We start from the raw sequence: 13045 nt of genomic DNA, 5'->3' as shown, positions 1-13045 counted from the left end.
TTATAATCTTAAACAAGATATCAAAATATCATAAGACGTCGTATCCATAAATTGTATATCTGCATGTTCCGTTTTACAAAAAAAATTGTTTGCAATGACAAACCTTCAAATACACGTATTGTTATAAAGATTCACTAGTCAATAATAGTAGTAACTAGTTATTCCTTAATATAATTATTTCACATTATACAAACAATTTTTTCCACGTCGAGCATTAGTCTTGTGAACTTTTGGGTCAAGTTTTACAACTTAAAAAGTTGGGATCATAAATTGAAATCCTAAATCATGTTTTTTGGTAAATTTGGCATGACCCCGAATCACATGATCAGATGCTAATTTGAAAATTCAAAATGTATGTCCAAACGCAAGCTTAAACTAATCGCACGTATCAATATATTAAATAACTTAAATTAACCAACAAATCAAGTTAACAAATATATCAATTTATTAATCATAATTAAATGATGGAAAAAATATCTCCTGAATTTATTGTTTTAATATATACATTGATTATATAATTTTTAGATTTAATTACTAAAAAAATGTCTATTCATTTTTGTGGGCGCAGCCTATAGCTATAATGAATTAATGACAAGAAAAAAATAGTCACATTACTCCCACTACTATAATGATTTTTTAACTTAAAAAAATTAGGCAACTAGCCATTTTTGACTAAACAAATTTCATATAACATAATTAAATTAAAAAATGTTGAATCTTGGACCATGGTGGTTGACACACTTGAAAGATTTTCTTTTTAGTGTCATATTAAAAGAAAATATAAATTATATCTATGTGGAACCCACACTTGTTGGTACAAGTGTCATCTGTTGACCGGTTGGAAAAAACATTTGTTATCAAGTCATTTGACTAATATTGATAGTTAACCAACTAAACTATTGTAGTCGCAAATTAAGGATACGAGATGTGCAACATATGCTATGGTAATTGAGTTATGACGGCAAAATCACTCAACCACTTAAGAAAATGTCACATATTCGATGAATACAACATAATAAGATGGTCATCGTGATTTTTTTTGATTTATTTGAAATGGCGAATCGATCACTATAAATGAAAATGCTTCTTCCAACATGAGTGGACCTTTCAACATACTACCTCAATTATTTGAATCCCATTAAAATCTATTGATCATATTCTTTTCCCCACAATTGTATTTTATCTTAGAGCCATCCATCATAATAACTCAATATATATCACGTGCTATTTTAGTCGTATCAATAAATTTTGAATGTCAAATTATTAAAAACAGAAAGGACATGATATTAGGTAATGATTTTATTTAATAAATAATAAAAGGGGAAAATAATAGTATTAAAGAAGTGGACATGTGTCAGAAAACAGAATCAAAATAGATGGCTCCAACAAAGTTCACATGTCACTAACTTAGTACTATAAATATTAAGCCTCACTTATAATATAAAAAATTACATCATTATATGACCTAAATCTTTTACTATTACAAGTTAATGAGAACATTAGTTTAGTTAAAAATATAAATAAGAGGTGAATTCTCTGTTTTTAATCGTAAGTTTTGAATTTAAATATTATTATAGTATTTTATTTGACATACACTTAAATTAGCTTAAGTGCAAATTAAAAATACCAAGTGTTGCGACTCATATCATGTATATTTTATTATTTATCGTTCAGTTTTTTTTTCTCACAACTTACATGTTACGTCCATATCATTCAATTTTAAATACTAGATTATTGGATAAACACAGATTAAGGACACATAATTAGGTAATGATCCAAGAAAGAAAAAATATTAATAAATGATAAAAAGGAAAAGAAGTAAAGAAGTGGAGAGGTGACAAATTAGGTAAAAATACCATTAAGATAGATGAAATTTCTTTATTTTTAATCATTAATTTTGAGTTTAAATATTTATATTTTATTTGACATTAATCTAAGTGCAAATTAAAAATACAAGGTACTGTGATACATGCTACATATGATGATCGTAAGATTATAATAGCAAAATCACACAACCACTTACCATACCATTTCACATATATTCTAGTTATCGATATTATTTTTTCGCTCTCATTTATTTTCCTCACAACTTACATAATATTTAATCGTATCACTAAATATCAAATAACAAATTATTAAATAAAACAAAAAAGGGCACATTTGGTAATGATCCAAGGAAGGAAAATTATCATTGAATGATAAAAGGAAAAGAAATAAAGAGGTGACAAAATAGGTAAAAACATAAATAAAATGGATAAAATTCCTTTGTCTAATCATAAATTTTGAATTTAAATCCTAATAATATTCGGTTTGAAATAAATTTAAAACCATTTAAATACAAATTAAGAATAGAATATACTACTATACAAAATCACTTACCATACCACTTACCATATATTCTAATTAACAACAAATTTTACCCATTGTTCATTTTTTTCTTTTTCATGACTCATTTATTGTTTAGTCTTATCATTAAATTTCGAATATCAGATCATTTGAAGATTAAAAAAGGAAAAAAAATTAATAATACTAAAGAAATAAAAAAGGTGACAAAAAAGAGAATCAACTTTTCAAATTTGTCCTCATAGCCCCTCTCTTTTTTTTCACCTATAAATTGTCCTCTTCTTCCTTCTTCTTCTTTCACTCAAATCTCACTATTCTGCAAAAATGGTTGATGTTGTTGCTGATGCAAACATGGATGCTGTACAGCGCCGTCTCATGTTTGACGACGAGTTTGTTCTTTATCTCTCTTTTCAATTTTTACTATTTTTTCAGTATTTTTAGTACTTTTAATTTGTTTTTGTATACAAATCTCACTTTATCGAGACAGATCTATGATTTGAAGTTTATGAATTCTTATAGTGATTTTGATTTAATTTATTTTTTAGTAATCGTGGTGTTTGGATTATATCAGTTAACTCTGTTCACCAAAGCTTAAATAGATTTAAAAGGAATTAGCTAGAGTAAATGCCTTGAGATTTGAATCAGAGACCGCATTTGACGATTAGTAGGGTTTGAGTACTGATGAACCTATCACCTGCTCACTGATTTTGATTTGTTTGTCTGATTTTGACTTTGCGCGGATCATTTGGTCTTAAACCATAAAAGATATGTATAATGTATTAATCATGAAGTGTTAAACATTTTATGTGGAGAATTGAAATTAAAGAGTTGTCCAAAAGGGAAGCGGATGTTGTTTTTGTTAGATGGACTAAAAAGGAAAGTAAGATTAAAACGGAGGGAGTATATTTTTTGCGCCATAGTATTCTTAATTTTGCATATGGTTTATTGATCATTAGGTCAAATCTTTGTAGGCATAAGATTTATTAGATACTATTAGTATTAGAATGAGTTTGAGATTGAATAAAAAAAGGACAGATATAGAGGGTTCATCTAGTTAACTTCAGCTAGTTTGAAATTGATTCATGGATTTTTCATTAGATTGATGCTTGTACTCCTTCCGTCCCAATTTATGTAGCATTGTTTGGCTTTATAATTATAGAAAGGTACAATCTTTTTGGGATAGATTAAAAAGGAAAGTGTGAGAAAATATTCGACTTTCTTGAATTTAAGGAGGGTTGGTGTTCTGCATGAAAAATCAGTTATGAATGGTAGTTTTTGCTTCTGATATTATAAAATGACCATGACTTTACTGGTGTAATCCCTTGTAAGACCAAGCTTTATTAGTGTATGAGTTGAAGATTTATTTTCTGGTTGTCCTGGACAAAGATTCTTAAAATTCTGACTTTTTAATCACTTCTGAATTCAAGATGCGTTATGTACGGGATATTAAAAATTCGCTAATTTCGTGTTAGTTGTTACAAGACAATCTTTTGGGAACTTTCACTAAGAAAGCTGCCCTGTTTCTCTTTTAACTTGGTTGTTGTTGTTATCAATGTTTGATCTGCATTTTTATAGTTTCGGCAAGTGTATGACCTATTTCATTCTGGTTTAACGCTTTCTCTTCTTTAACACTTGCAGATGTATTTTGGTGGATGAGAATGACAAGGTTGTTGGTCATGAATCCAAGTACAATTGTAAGTTTAGATTTTTGCTCCGTCTTTGGAATTTCCCCGGTGTGTGTTATCTTCTTGTGTATTTCCCTAGGTATCTGTATCTTATTTTGACGTTGAAGGTCTGTGTGATTCAATGTTATTGCTATCTCACAATTAAGGGAGTTTATCAGTGGAGAATCTAGAATTCATAAATTTGCTTATTTTAACTTACTTTATATATATGTTAGATCACTTTATAAGCTGCATTTATTCTGTGAAAGTTTGAGTAAACCAAAATTATCTCCAAGAGCAGTCGATCATGTCTATATGATCATTTGTTCATGTCTCCTATTTTTGCTCAATTACCTGCTATTGATGTGCAGGTCATTTGATGGAAAAGATCGAAGCTGACAATTTGTTGCACAGAGCTTTCAGTGTATTTATTTTCAACTCAAAGTATGAACTTCTTCTTCAGGTATGTCGCATAAATAGATTGCAAGTGCTGAATGATTATGTAGTGTACAATTGTGACAGTTCTTGGCATCGTAAGATAGCGTCTCAATATTAGAATGTTGATATCTAGACAAGCTATAAAATAAATAGTCAAATGATCTGTAGTTGAGACTGAGACACATCTTTGTAGCTTTTGAAGATTAAAACACTTAATATATGTTATTCTTGTGTTGTGTGTGTAGCAACGATCTGCAACAAAGGTAACCTTTCCTTTGGTGTGGACAAACACATGCTGCAGCCATCCTCTCTACCGAGAGTCCGAGCTTATCGAGGAGAATGCTCTTGGTATATTTTCTGTTTAAGCTGAAAGTCTTTAACTTTTACCATCCCGGCTTCTCTTATTCAAATTCAATTTATTCTATGTTGTACTTTCAATTATTAGGTGTAAGAAACGCTGCACAGAGGAAGCTGCTTGATGAACTCGGTATCCCTGCTGAAGATGTCCCGGTTGACCAGTTCACACCATTGGGCCGTATGCTTTACAAGGCTCCATCTGATGGGAAGTGGGGAGAGCATGAAAGTATGTAACATCTTCTTTGTATTTTAATTTTGTTGTGCTTGTAACCTATTTATCCAACCTTTTAGTAAAGCCAAAAGGGCTTATTTAAGAAAGTTGGTCTGGTTTGGGCAAAAAATACTTTTCAAAATAAGTAGATTTCGGAAGCTTGGCCAAATAGGTTATGTGACTATTTATTGATTATTATCTCTAATTATAATGTCGTAGTTACTAAATTAACTGCATATCTCACAAAAGCATGAATGTGCATTGAGCAGATAGGTATATCTCCTAGCTGATTCCTTCTTTGTTATTGCAGTCGATTACCTTCTGTTCATCGTTCGCGATGTCAATGTTCACCCGAACCCGGACGAAGTTGCTGACATCAAATATGTGAATCAAGAGCAACTAAAAGAGCTTCTGAGGAAAGCTGATGCTGGTGAAGAAGGTTTGAAGCTATCTCCTTGGTTCAGACTTGTCGTTGACAACTTCTTGTTCAAATGGTGGGATCATGTTGAGAAGGGGACCATCCAAGAAGCTGCTGATATGAAAACCATTCACAAGTTGAATTAAAAGCTACGTTGCTCGAACTCTCAAAAATATTGCGACAATGCACCTGTCGTCATTTTTGAAGAGTCTTGAGCAAGCATAGCTTAAAAGGAGTCAACTTTTTACATGGTTGAACAACTGCATTCCTGTTCCTTTTTAGACAATAAATTTGATAATATGTTCTGTTGTTATTGTTGAATAGAATAGAGGTATTATTGAACTGATCAGAGCTTGTAACATAGACATGTTTCTGTTGAATTTTAATGAAGTAGCTTGCTGTTTTGTGCTTGGCAAATTATATGTTGTTATACGCTTTAGCCTTTTCATACCTCACTTGTGGGATTTCACTGAATATGTTATTGTTGTTGTTATAAGTGCACAGATAGTCGATTTTGGGACCCCCATTTGAGCTACGACACCAAATCCATGTCTGAAGTTTGACATATTGCTTGTTCATGCTAACTTCCGACATATGGATTTGAAGTTAGGTTTGCCAAAATCAAGCTTTGAATATGCAGGAAATTGTACAATGACTTGAATATGTATGTCTATAGTTTTTGACATATATGTTCAAAACTGAGGGTAGTTTTTTTGAAGTTTCAACTACTAATCTTCATTTTCGAACTTTTCCCTTGATAAATTCATTTTTTATATTCGAAATTCAAGACTTCTTCAAACTTACAACAATGATAGTTTTAGATGGTAATAATTTACTCCATGAAATTTTGTATATATATTTCCTATAAATGATTTTTTATAAGCTTTGAGTCATATCATTATACTTCATCTAATAATGTACAATAGATTTGAAACACACTAGAAAAAAGAAACGATAATATCCAGAACAAGGTGGCAGTGACCTTGGTAGAAGACAAGATAGGGAGGTGAATAGCTAAGGTGGTTTAGACATGTGGAGAGGATACGTGCGAATGTTCTAGTGCGGAGGTGTGAGAGGTTAACTTTGGTGAGTTTTAGGAGAGGTAGAGGTAATCCAAACAAGTATTGAGGAGATGTGATTATACAAGACATGACACAACTTCAGCTTGCCGATGGTATGACCTTAGACAAGAGGTTACGGAGAGTACAAATTATGTAGAAGGTTAGTAGATAGTTGTGTGTTTGCCTAGTTTCTACTTTCATATCAGTAGTAGTATGTACTCTCGTAGACTATTCTCTTTTAATTTCTGTTACTGTCGGTTATTTTTTTTTGATACTTCGATTACCTTATCATTTTATCGTAGTTACTATCCATTTTTTTCCAGCATAATTTGTTGTGCTTTCTTTATTTTTTTTTGGTCATGACTTCTTCATTTCTTAACGAAATTAGAAAAATAAATTCCACAAGTGACATTTTATATTGTTCATATCCTTTCGACCCTCCAACATGGCAACATATGTACCTCATTTTCACCACCCACACTCCCTACCGTCGCCCTTCATCTACCTTTTATAGTATTTGTTTACATTATACAATAATACTTTTTGGATAATAAATTTTTACTTATGTACTCGATAAAATTAAATAAAAAATCCATTTATTTTCTTAGAAAACATTGTAGAAGAACCACAAATTCTTAGATTAGTTATTTAGTTAACCCTTGTAACGCAAAAATAGTAAACTAGTGATTAATTTTGATTTTGACGTTACAAGAATAACAGTATGCTAACTATAATTAACTATATTGCTTGATTCACGTAAATTTATCTAAATTATGTACATATCAAATAAATAAATGCATTTCATATTTCTTTTTGACCACCGGCTCAACCCTACTTTAGGCCCCTTAAAATAATGATGCCCTTATTGAAATTTTCTTAACAGTTTGTTGATAATCCTTACTAATATTATGCACGTATTTTCAAAATTTTATTATTTTCTAAAAATACGGTTGATGTAGATTTAATTAAAAGTAATAGATGATTAAGTTTGTAGTTACTTTCTACTTCTTAATTTTTCTAATTCACTTCAATTTGAATCAATCATGTTTTCATATTGATATTGTAAGATCGTCTTCAATATAATCTTTCATACGACTTCTTAGTCATTTCAAGCTCGTACTAATTAGATTATTAAATGATTACATTTTAAAAAAAACATTGTATTAAACTTTTAATGTCTTCTAAATATAACAATCACTACAAAATTGATGATTTAGACATATTTTTTATAATTAAAAAGAATACAAAATATTATATAAATAAAAAAATGATATTCTATTTGTTATACTCAATCATCAATCACGTGAAATCTTAATTCTATTTTTAAATACTTCTAGAATAATTTTGATAAATTTGTTATGTTTTCAAAATTATAATCAATAAGAATTTATTTAATATGATTTAAACATTTGTTATGTTTTACAACGTACAATAGTTTATATATATGCCTATTTATGTCTTACGAATATACAAGAAAATATTATACTATCTTGAATTTTTTTTATCAAATTATAATTAACTACATTATATTTTAAAAAGTTAATGAGTATAAAAATAAAATATAAAGTTATTAACTAGAAGTAATTTCTTTTTCTAAATTTTGATTTAAGTCACTTATTTTATTGAGTCACATGCTTGTGAGTTTCTAGGTAATATATACCACAGGTTCTATACATTGGTTGTTGTTTAATAAATATAACGTAACCCAATCAAATTATTTATAAGAAAGATAGTTCTAGATAATCTCAATAAATATGTATCACATGGTAAAATATGGTGATTTGCCTGTTGTATATATTCTTAGCTCAATTGAACCACGGAAAATTTTAGTGAAAATATTAAATGCGGATGAATTCATCATCCATAATATATATGTTATTTTCTATGTATAGGCAATGTATTATTAAATATGTATACAATCCATCATTTCTTGAATGAATTATAATGTAACTTACAAAAATTCTATTAATTAAGGAGATAATTACTTAGTTTCATACTAGTTTGCAATATTATAAATTTTATCAGATTTTGAAATTCACATACATGCCTCTGGCGCATCCAAATACATGTCTCTGGTTCTCTGGTTCGCCACTCTTCTCTCTCGCTCGCTTCTCTCTATGTCTCTGGCATTCCAAATACATAAATGTGTCTGGTATCCCAAATACATAAATGTGTCTGGTATCCTAGATACATGTATATAGTGTGATTCACATGTATTTGAAGATCTCACCCGCCTCCTCCTCTCTCTCTCGCCTCTCTCGCTATTTTAGTGTATCTAATAGCAAAAATACATGTATCTAGGTATATCTGACTTAAAATCTGGTATGAAATTATTAATTAGTGAGACAATATATAATCATTTCAAACTATAGGAAAAAATAGTAAAAATCTCTATAAGTACATATTAGGAGATCAATAACATGCTAAAAATGGTAATTTATCTATTATGGACGTGTATAATAATATATATACTCTTACTTCACTTAAATATTTAACGATGATAAATTTATATAGTTTAGTGTAAACACAATATATTAGTGATCTTTTTAGAGTAATATATTCCTCAAGTTATATGCGTGGATGATATATTAGATACATACATAAAAAATTGTTTATAAATATGAAGTGTGGTAATTAACCTGATAAAAATAATAATGATGACATGTATATTATCAAAGGTTAAAATTCACTAATAATGAAAAAAATACATTATCAGTATATATAACTTAAATTATCCTCTAATTATCATCATTATTAATTTAAGATAAAGTAATAGTAATTATAGAGAACTAAATCCCTATATTTCTCAACCTTCTAAAAACCTCTTTTCTCACTTTTTCAGGATAACCAAATAATTAACCTATTTTTATGGTAACTAAATACTTAAAAATCTCACTACTTATAGTAGCTTTTTTCCCTTACGATAAACAAAAAAATAATCCACTTTTCACTTCACTCAACAAGAATTTGTGAAAATTTTAAGTTAATCTAAATAAATGTTTAGTGAAAATTCCTCTTAATTATTAGTAATAATAAGCCTAGCATTTGTTGAATGCTAGGCAACCAAATGTGATTTTTTCGAGGCAAACAAGTTGACGTAGTGACACTTCAGGTATCATTTTCCATATTTTACATTAATTATTCAAAGTATTTCTAGATTTAGTAGTTTTACGTTGGCTATCAACTTATTATAATTTTTCGTTTTTTTTTAATGTATTTGAGACGGACAATATGAGCAAATTTCTCTTCATTTATTTGGGATTGAAGCGATGTTATTGTTATTGCTGGTGAACGTTTATTTACGAGCTTCTAGTGATATTTTTGTTTACCGGCCACGTCATCATCGCCACCTTGCCGGATGGATTTTCTGACGATACCTCCCGGCATTAGTCCGGCGGCATTGCTTGATTCTCCGTTCATGCAAACAAGTTCACTGGTATAAATTTTTAATTTTTTTTGGATTTAATTTTATGGAATTTTTGAATATTTGCATGATTTTTGTTGTTGTTGTTGTTGTTTATGTGAGGGTATATTGAAAGATGATGTTTGTGAAAGTCAAAAGTGGAAATTATTAGTCAAAAAGATTTATATTTAATTATCTAATAAATGATGTGTAAATATTTTTTACATAGTTGTGATAGATGGAAATTATTAGGCAATGAGATCTATGATTAAGGATTGAGTAGTATTTACCATAATTGTGTCAGTGATTTAGTGTCTACGTAGCTCGATGAGCAAAACATTCTGCGTTCACATAGGGTCTGGGAAAGGGCCGCATCTCAAAGGGTATAATGTAGACAGTCTACCATAATACCTGTATTAGTTGTTGTTTCCACAGTTCAAACTTGTGACTTATAGGTTACTGGTTTAGTGTCTCATTGATAGAAAGTAACATGTACAACATGATTTGGTTGGTATGCTACTTTTGTATAGGTTACAGAGAAACAACTTTATATGTGGTTTAGTGTCTCATTGATATAATTTAACATGTACAACATGAAATTTTGGTTGGGTTTGTACATTTTGTTGGTATGTAACTTTTGTTTATAGGTCCTATGAAGCTTTATCGGTGTTTCGTTTCTCATTGATAATAATATGAGAGAAGTATTGACAGCCTTAAAAAACATCCTTTACTTGACTAACTAAATTTAAACACACCCCCAATCATGCAACATGAGTGAAATACACTCCCCTAAATTCTCGCCAAGTTTAGGGGTGTTTTCAATACTTCCCTCTACTTTTTATTAAGAGTCTTATGCTCGTACAAGAATTTGAGACCACTTGCTATGTCATGTGGTAGATCGGGGGTGTATCTAAGTTTTGTTAGTCAAGTAGAGAAATGAAACTAATAATTTGCGAGATGTTTTCAATACTTGTCTGATATAATATTAAATTTTGGAAGTTATGTGTTTGCCCTGAAATGCAGACACCAACTGAGAATGTTGGACAAATTTTGAATTGTATTGAGTCAAGAAACAGTGAAATCCCTCAGCAAGAAGAAGAATTTAGCAAGAAACAAAACCAACAATTTGAGCAGAGAGGCATATTTAGTAGTAGCATTAGTGCTAACAATTCATCAGATGATGGATACACATGGAGAAAATATGGACAAAAGCAAGTTAAAGGGAGTAATTTTCCAAGAAGTTACTATAAATGTACTCAACAAAATTGTCTTGTGAGGAAAAAAGTTGAGTGTGCACCAAATGGACAAGTTATAGAAATTGTCTACAATGGTGCTCATAATCATCCAAAACCTCAACATCTTCGACGAAAAACTACAGATGATATATATGTTGTTGCCCAAGAAAATGGATCATCATTATGGAGAAATGATCAACAATTTGAGTACAATAGAGATGTTGCAGGACTAGAAAGAATACCCTCTGCACCTGTCCTGTCTGATGCCTCCGATCCAATGTTGTCGAACAATATCAATGTGTTTGAATCTCATGAGATTTCTTTTAAACTTGCTATATTTGATGCTGAAGATGAAGATTTAGCCACTCAAGAAGGTAATTTTCTTGGTGATGGTATCAATGAGTATGAATTAGAGACGAAAAGAAGGTATGCATTTCCTCCCCACCCTTCTTTTTCTTTTGTTTGATCCATCTAGCAGTCCGTTCAGCCTGACCATCTGTCTATGGGTAAAAAGTGTGCTAAGTTGCTCGGACTGTCCAATGATGTTGTCTCACATGTGTCGGATACTCAAAAAATGCACTAGTACTTGTAGAGGATCCAATACTCATTGTGTTTGTATGTAACACGAATGGTGATCTATTTAACTTATTTAAGTTGTGGAATTGACCTCAGGAAGAAAGACGGTTATTTAGTTGAACCAAGTTTTCTGTCAAGAACAGTGAGAGAACCAAAAGTAGTCCTACAGGTAGCGAGTGAAATTGATATTCTTGAAGATGGCTATCGCTGGAGAAAATATGGCCAGAAAGTTGTCAAAGGAAACCCGAACCCCAGGTATAAAATGCGTAGTTGTATGTTGACAATTTTATGTGTTTTTTTGAAAGAGTCCGAGAAACACAACTCTTTAACTCAGTTGGTATGTTTAAAGAATTGTTTCATGTGTAGGAGCTACTACAAATGTACGAGTGCTGGATGCATAGTGAGGAAGCATGTCGAAAGGGCAGCAGATGACTTTAAATCAGTAATCACAACATATGAAGGGAAACATAACCATGAAGTGCCCTCAACAAGCAAGACGAATGGTGTTTCAGGAAACGTTCGTTCAGCATCTATGTTGAACAACGGGCAACAGACTTGCACAACAACATCTCGAAAAAATCTCAAAGATTCAAATATCAGAGTTCAATTTCAAGATCTACCAATTCCATTCGAAAGAAAGCATTTCATGGGAAGCGAATATTTAAGGCCAAGTTTTGGTGCAAGTTACCTCGGGGACTTGAGTTTCGGAGCTACTTCTTTACAACTCCCAGACTTCCCATTACCATTGCCATTGCCATCGCGAATGAGCTTTCCTGCAAGACAGAACGAGTCTCACTTTCATTTGAATAACAATTTCTTACTGCCAAATGGTGCATCCAATTCTTTTTTAGCAGATGGGAATACACAACATATTAATGCTGACAACAATAATTCGAGACTCCTTAAAGCCAAAGACGAGATTCAGTACTGGACCTAGCTCTTCCGCTAGCTGTCTTTTGATACATCATTCAGTATAGATTCTTTGCAGTCACTGCTTTCGACTTAAATAATACACACACAGTTCAAGGTTTAGAAATATGTATGTATTTATCCCCTTTGATCAAGGTGGAACCAATCGAGGCTACGACACATTGGAACCAACATGTCAGTGAGCAAACAAGCTATATGGAGCATCACTTCAATGAAAGGCGATAACTGTGCATTTCAAGAACTTGCAACTTGCATAACAGGCCAAGTATTTTGGCCTAATTGTTGGCATCGTTACTAACATAAACATCAATTGTATAGCGTTAAGCAAGCAGATGTAAACGATTCATTAGCCAACAATGAATATGAGGGGAATTACCCGATTTTCCATCAATATTCTCTGTTGACATTT

General features: G+C 31.0%; 2 protein-coding genes across 2 annotated transcripts; both read left to right on the top strand.

Moving 5' to 3' along the window:
- The first annotated feature begins 2563 nt into the window (after positions 1–2563).
- Positions 2564–5828, top strand: LOC125819614 (isopentenyl-diphosphate Delta-isomerase II). Its single transcript, XM_049499071.1, has 6 exons — positions 2564–2732; positions 3982–4037; positions 4379–4470; positions 4691–4793; positions 4891–5028; positions 5324–5828. The coding sequence occupies exons 1-6, from the start codon at positions 2668–2670 to the stop codon at positions 5575–5577; spliced, it is 708 nt and encodes a 235-aa protein (XP_049355028.1). The 5' UTR covers positions 2564–2667; the 3' UTR covers positions 5578–5828.
- A 5084-nt stretch (positions 5829–10912) lies between these two features.
- LOC125819453 (WRKY transcription factor WRKY24-like) lies at positions 10913–13027 on the top strand. The gene is made up of 3 exons (XM_049498880.1): positions 10913–11556; positions 11803–11961; positions 12073–13027. Exons 1-3 carry the CDS (start codon positions 10913–10915, stop codon positions 12641–12643), a joined length of 1374 nt encoding a protein of 457 aa, XP_049354837.1. The 3' UTR covers positions 12644–13027.
- Positions 13028–13045: the final 18 nt, after the last annotated feature.

This window comes from Solanum verrucosum, unplaced genomic scaffold (assembly GCF_900185275.1).
Source record: "Solanum verrucosum unplaced genomic scaffold, falcon-dt-bn FXZP01000255.1, whole genome shotgun sequence".
NCBI lineage: Eukaryota > Viridiplantae > Streptophyta > Magnoliopsida > Solanales > Solanaceae > Solanum > Solanum verrucosum.
This window is presented reverse-complemented; position numbering and strand designations above follow the sequence as displayed.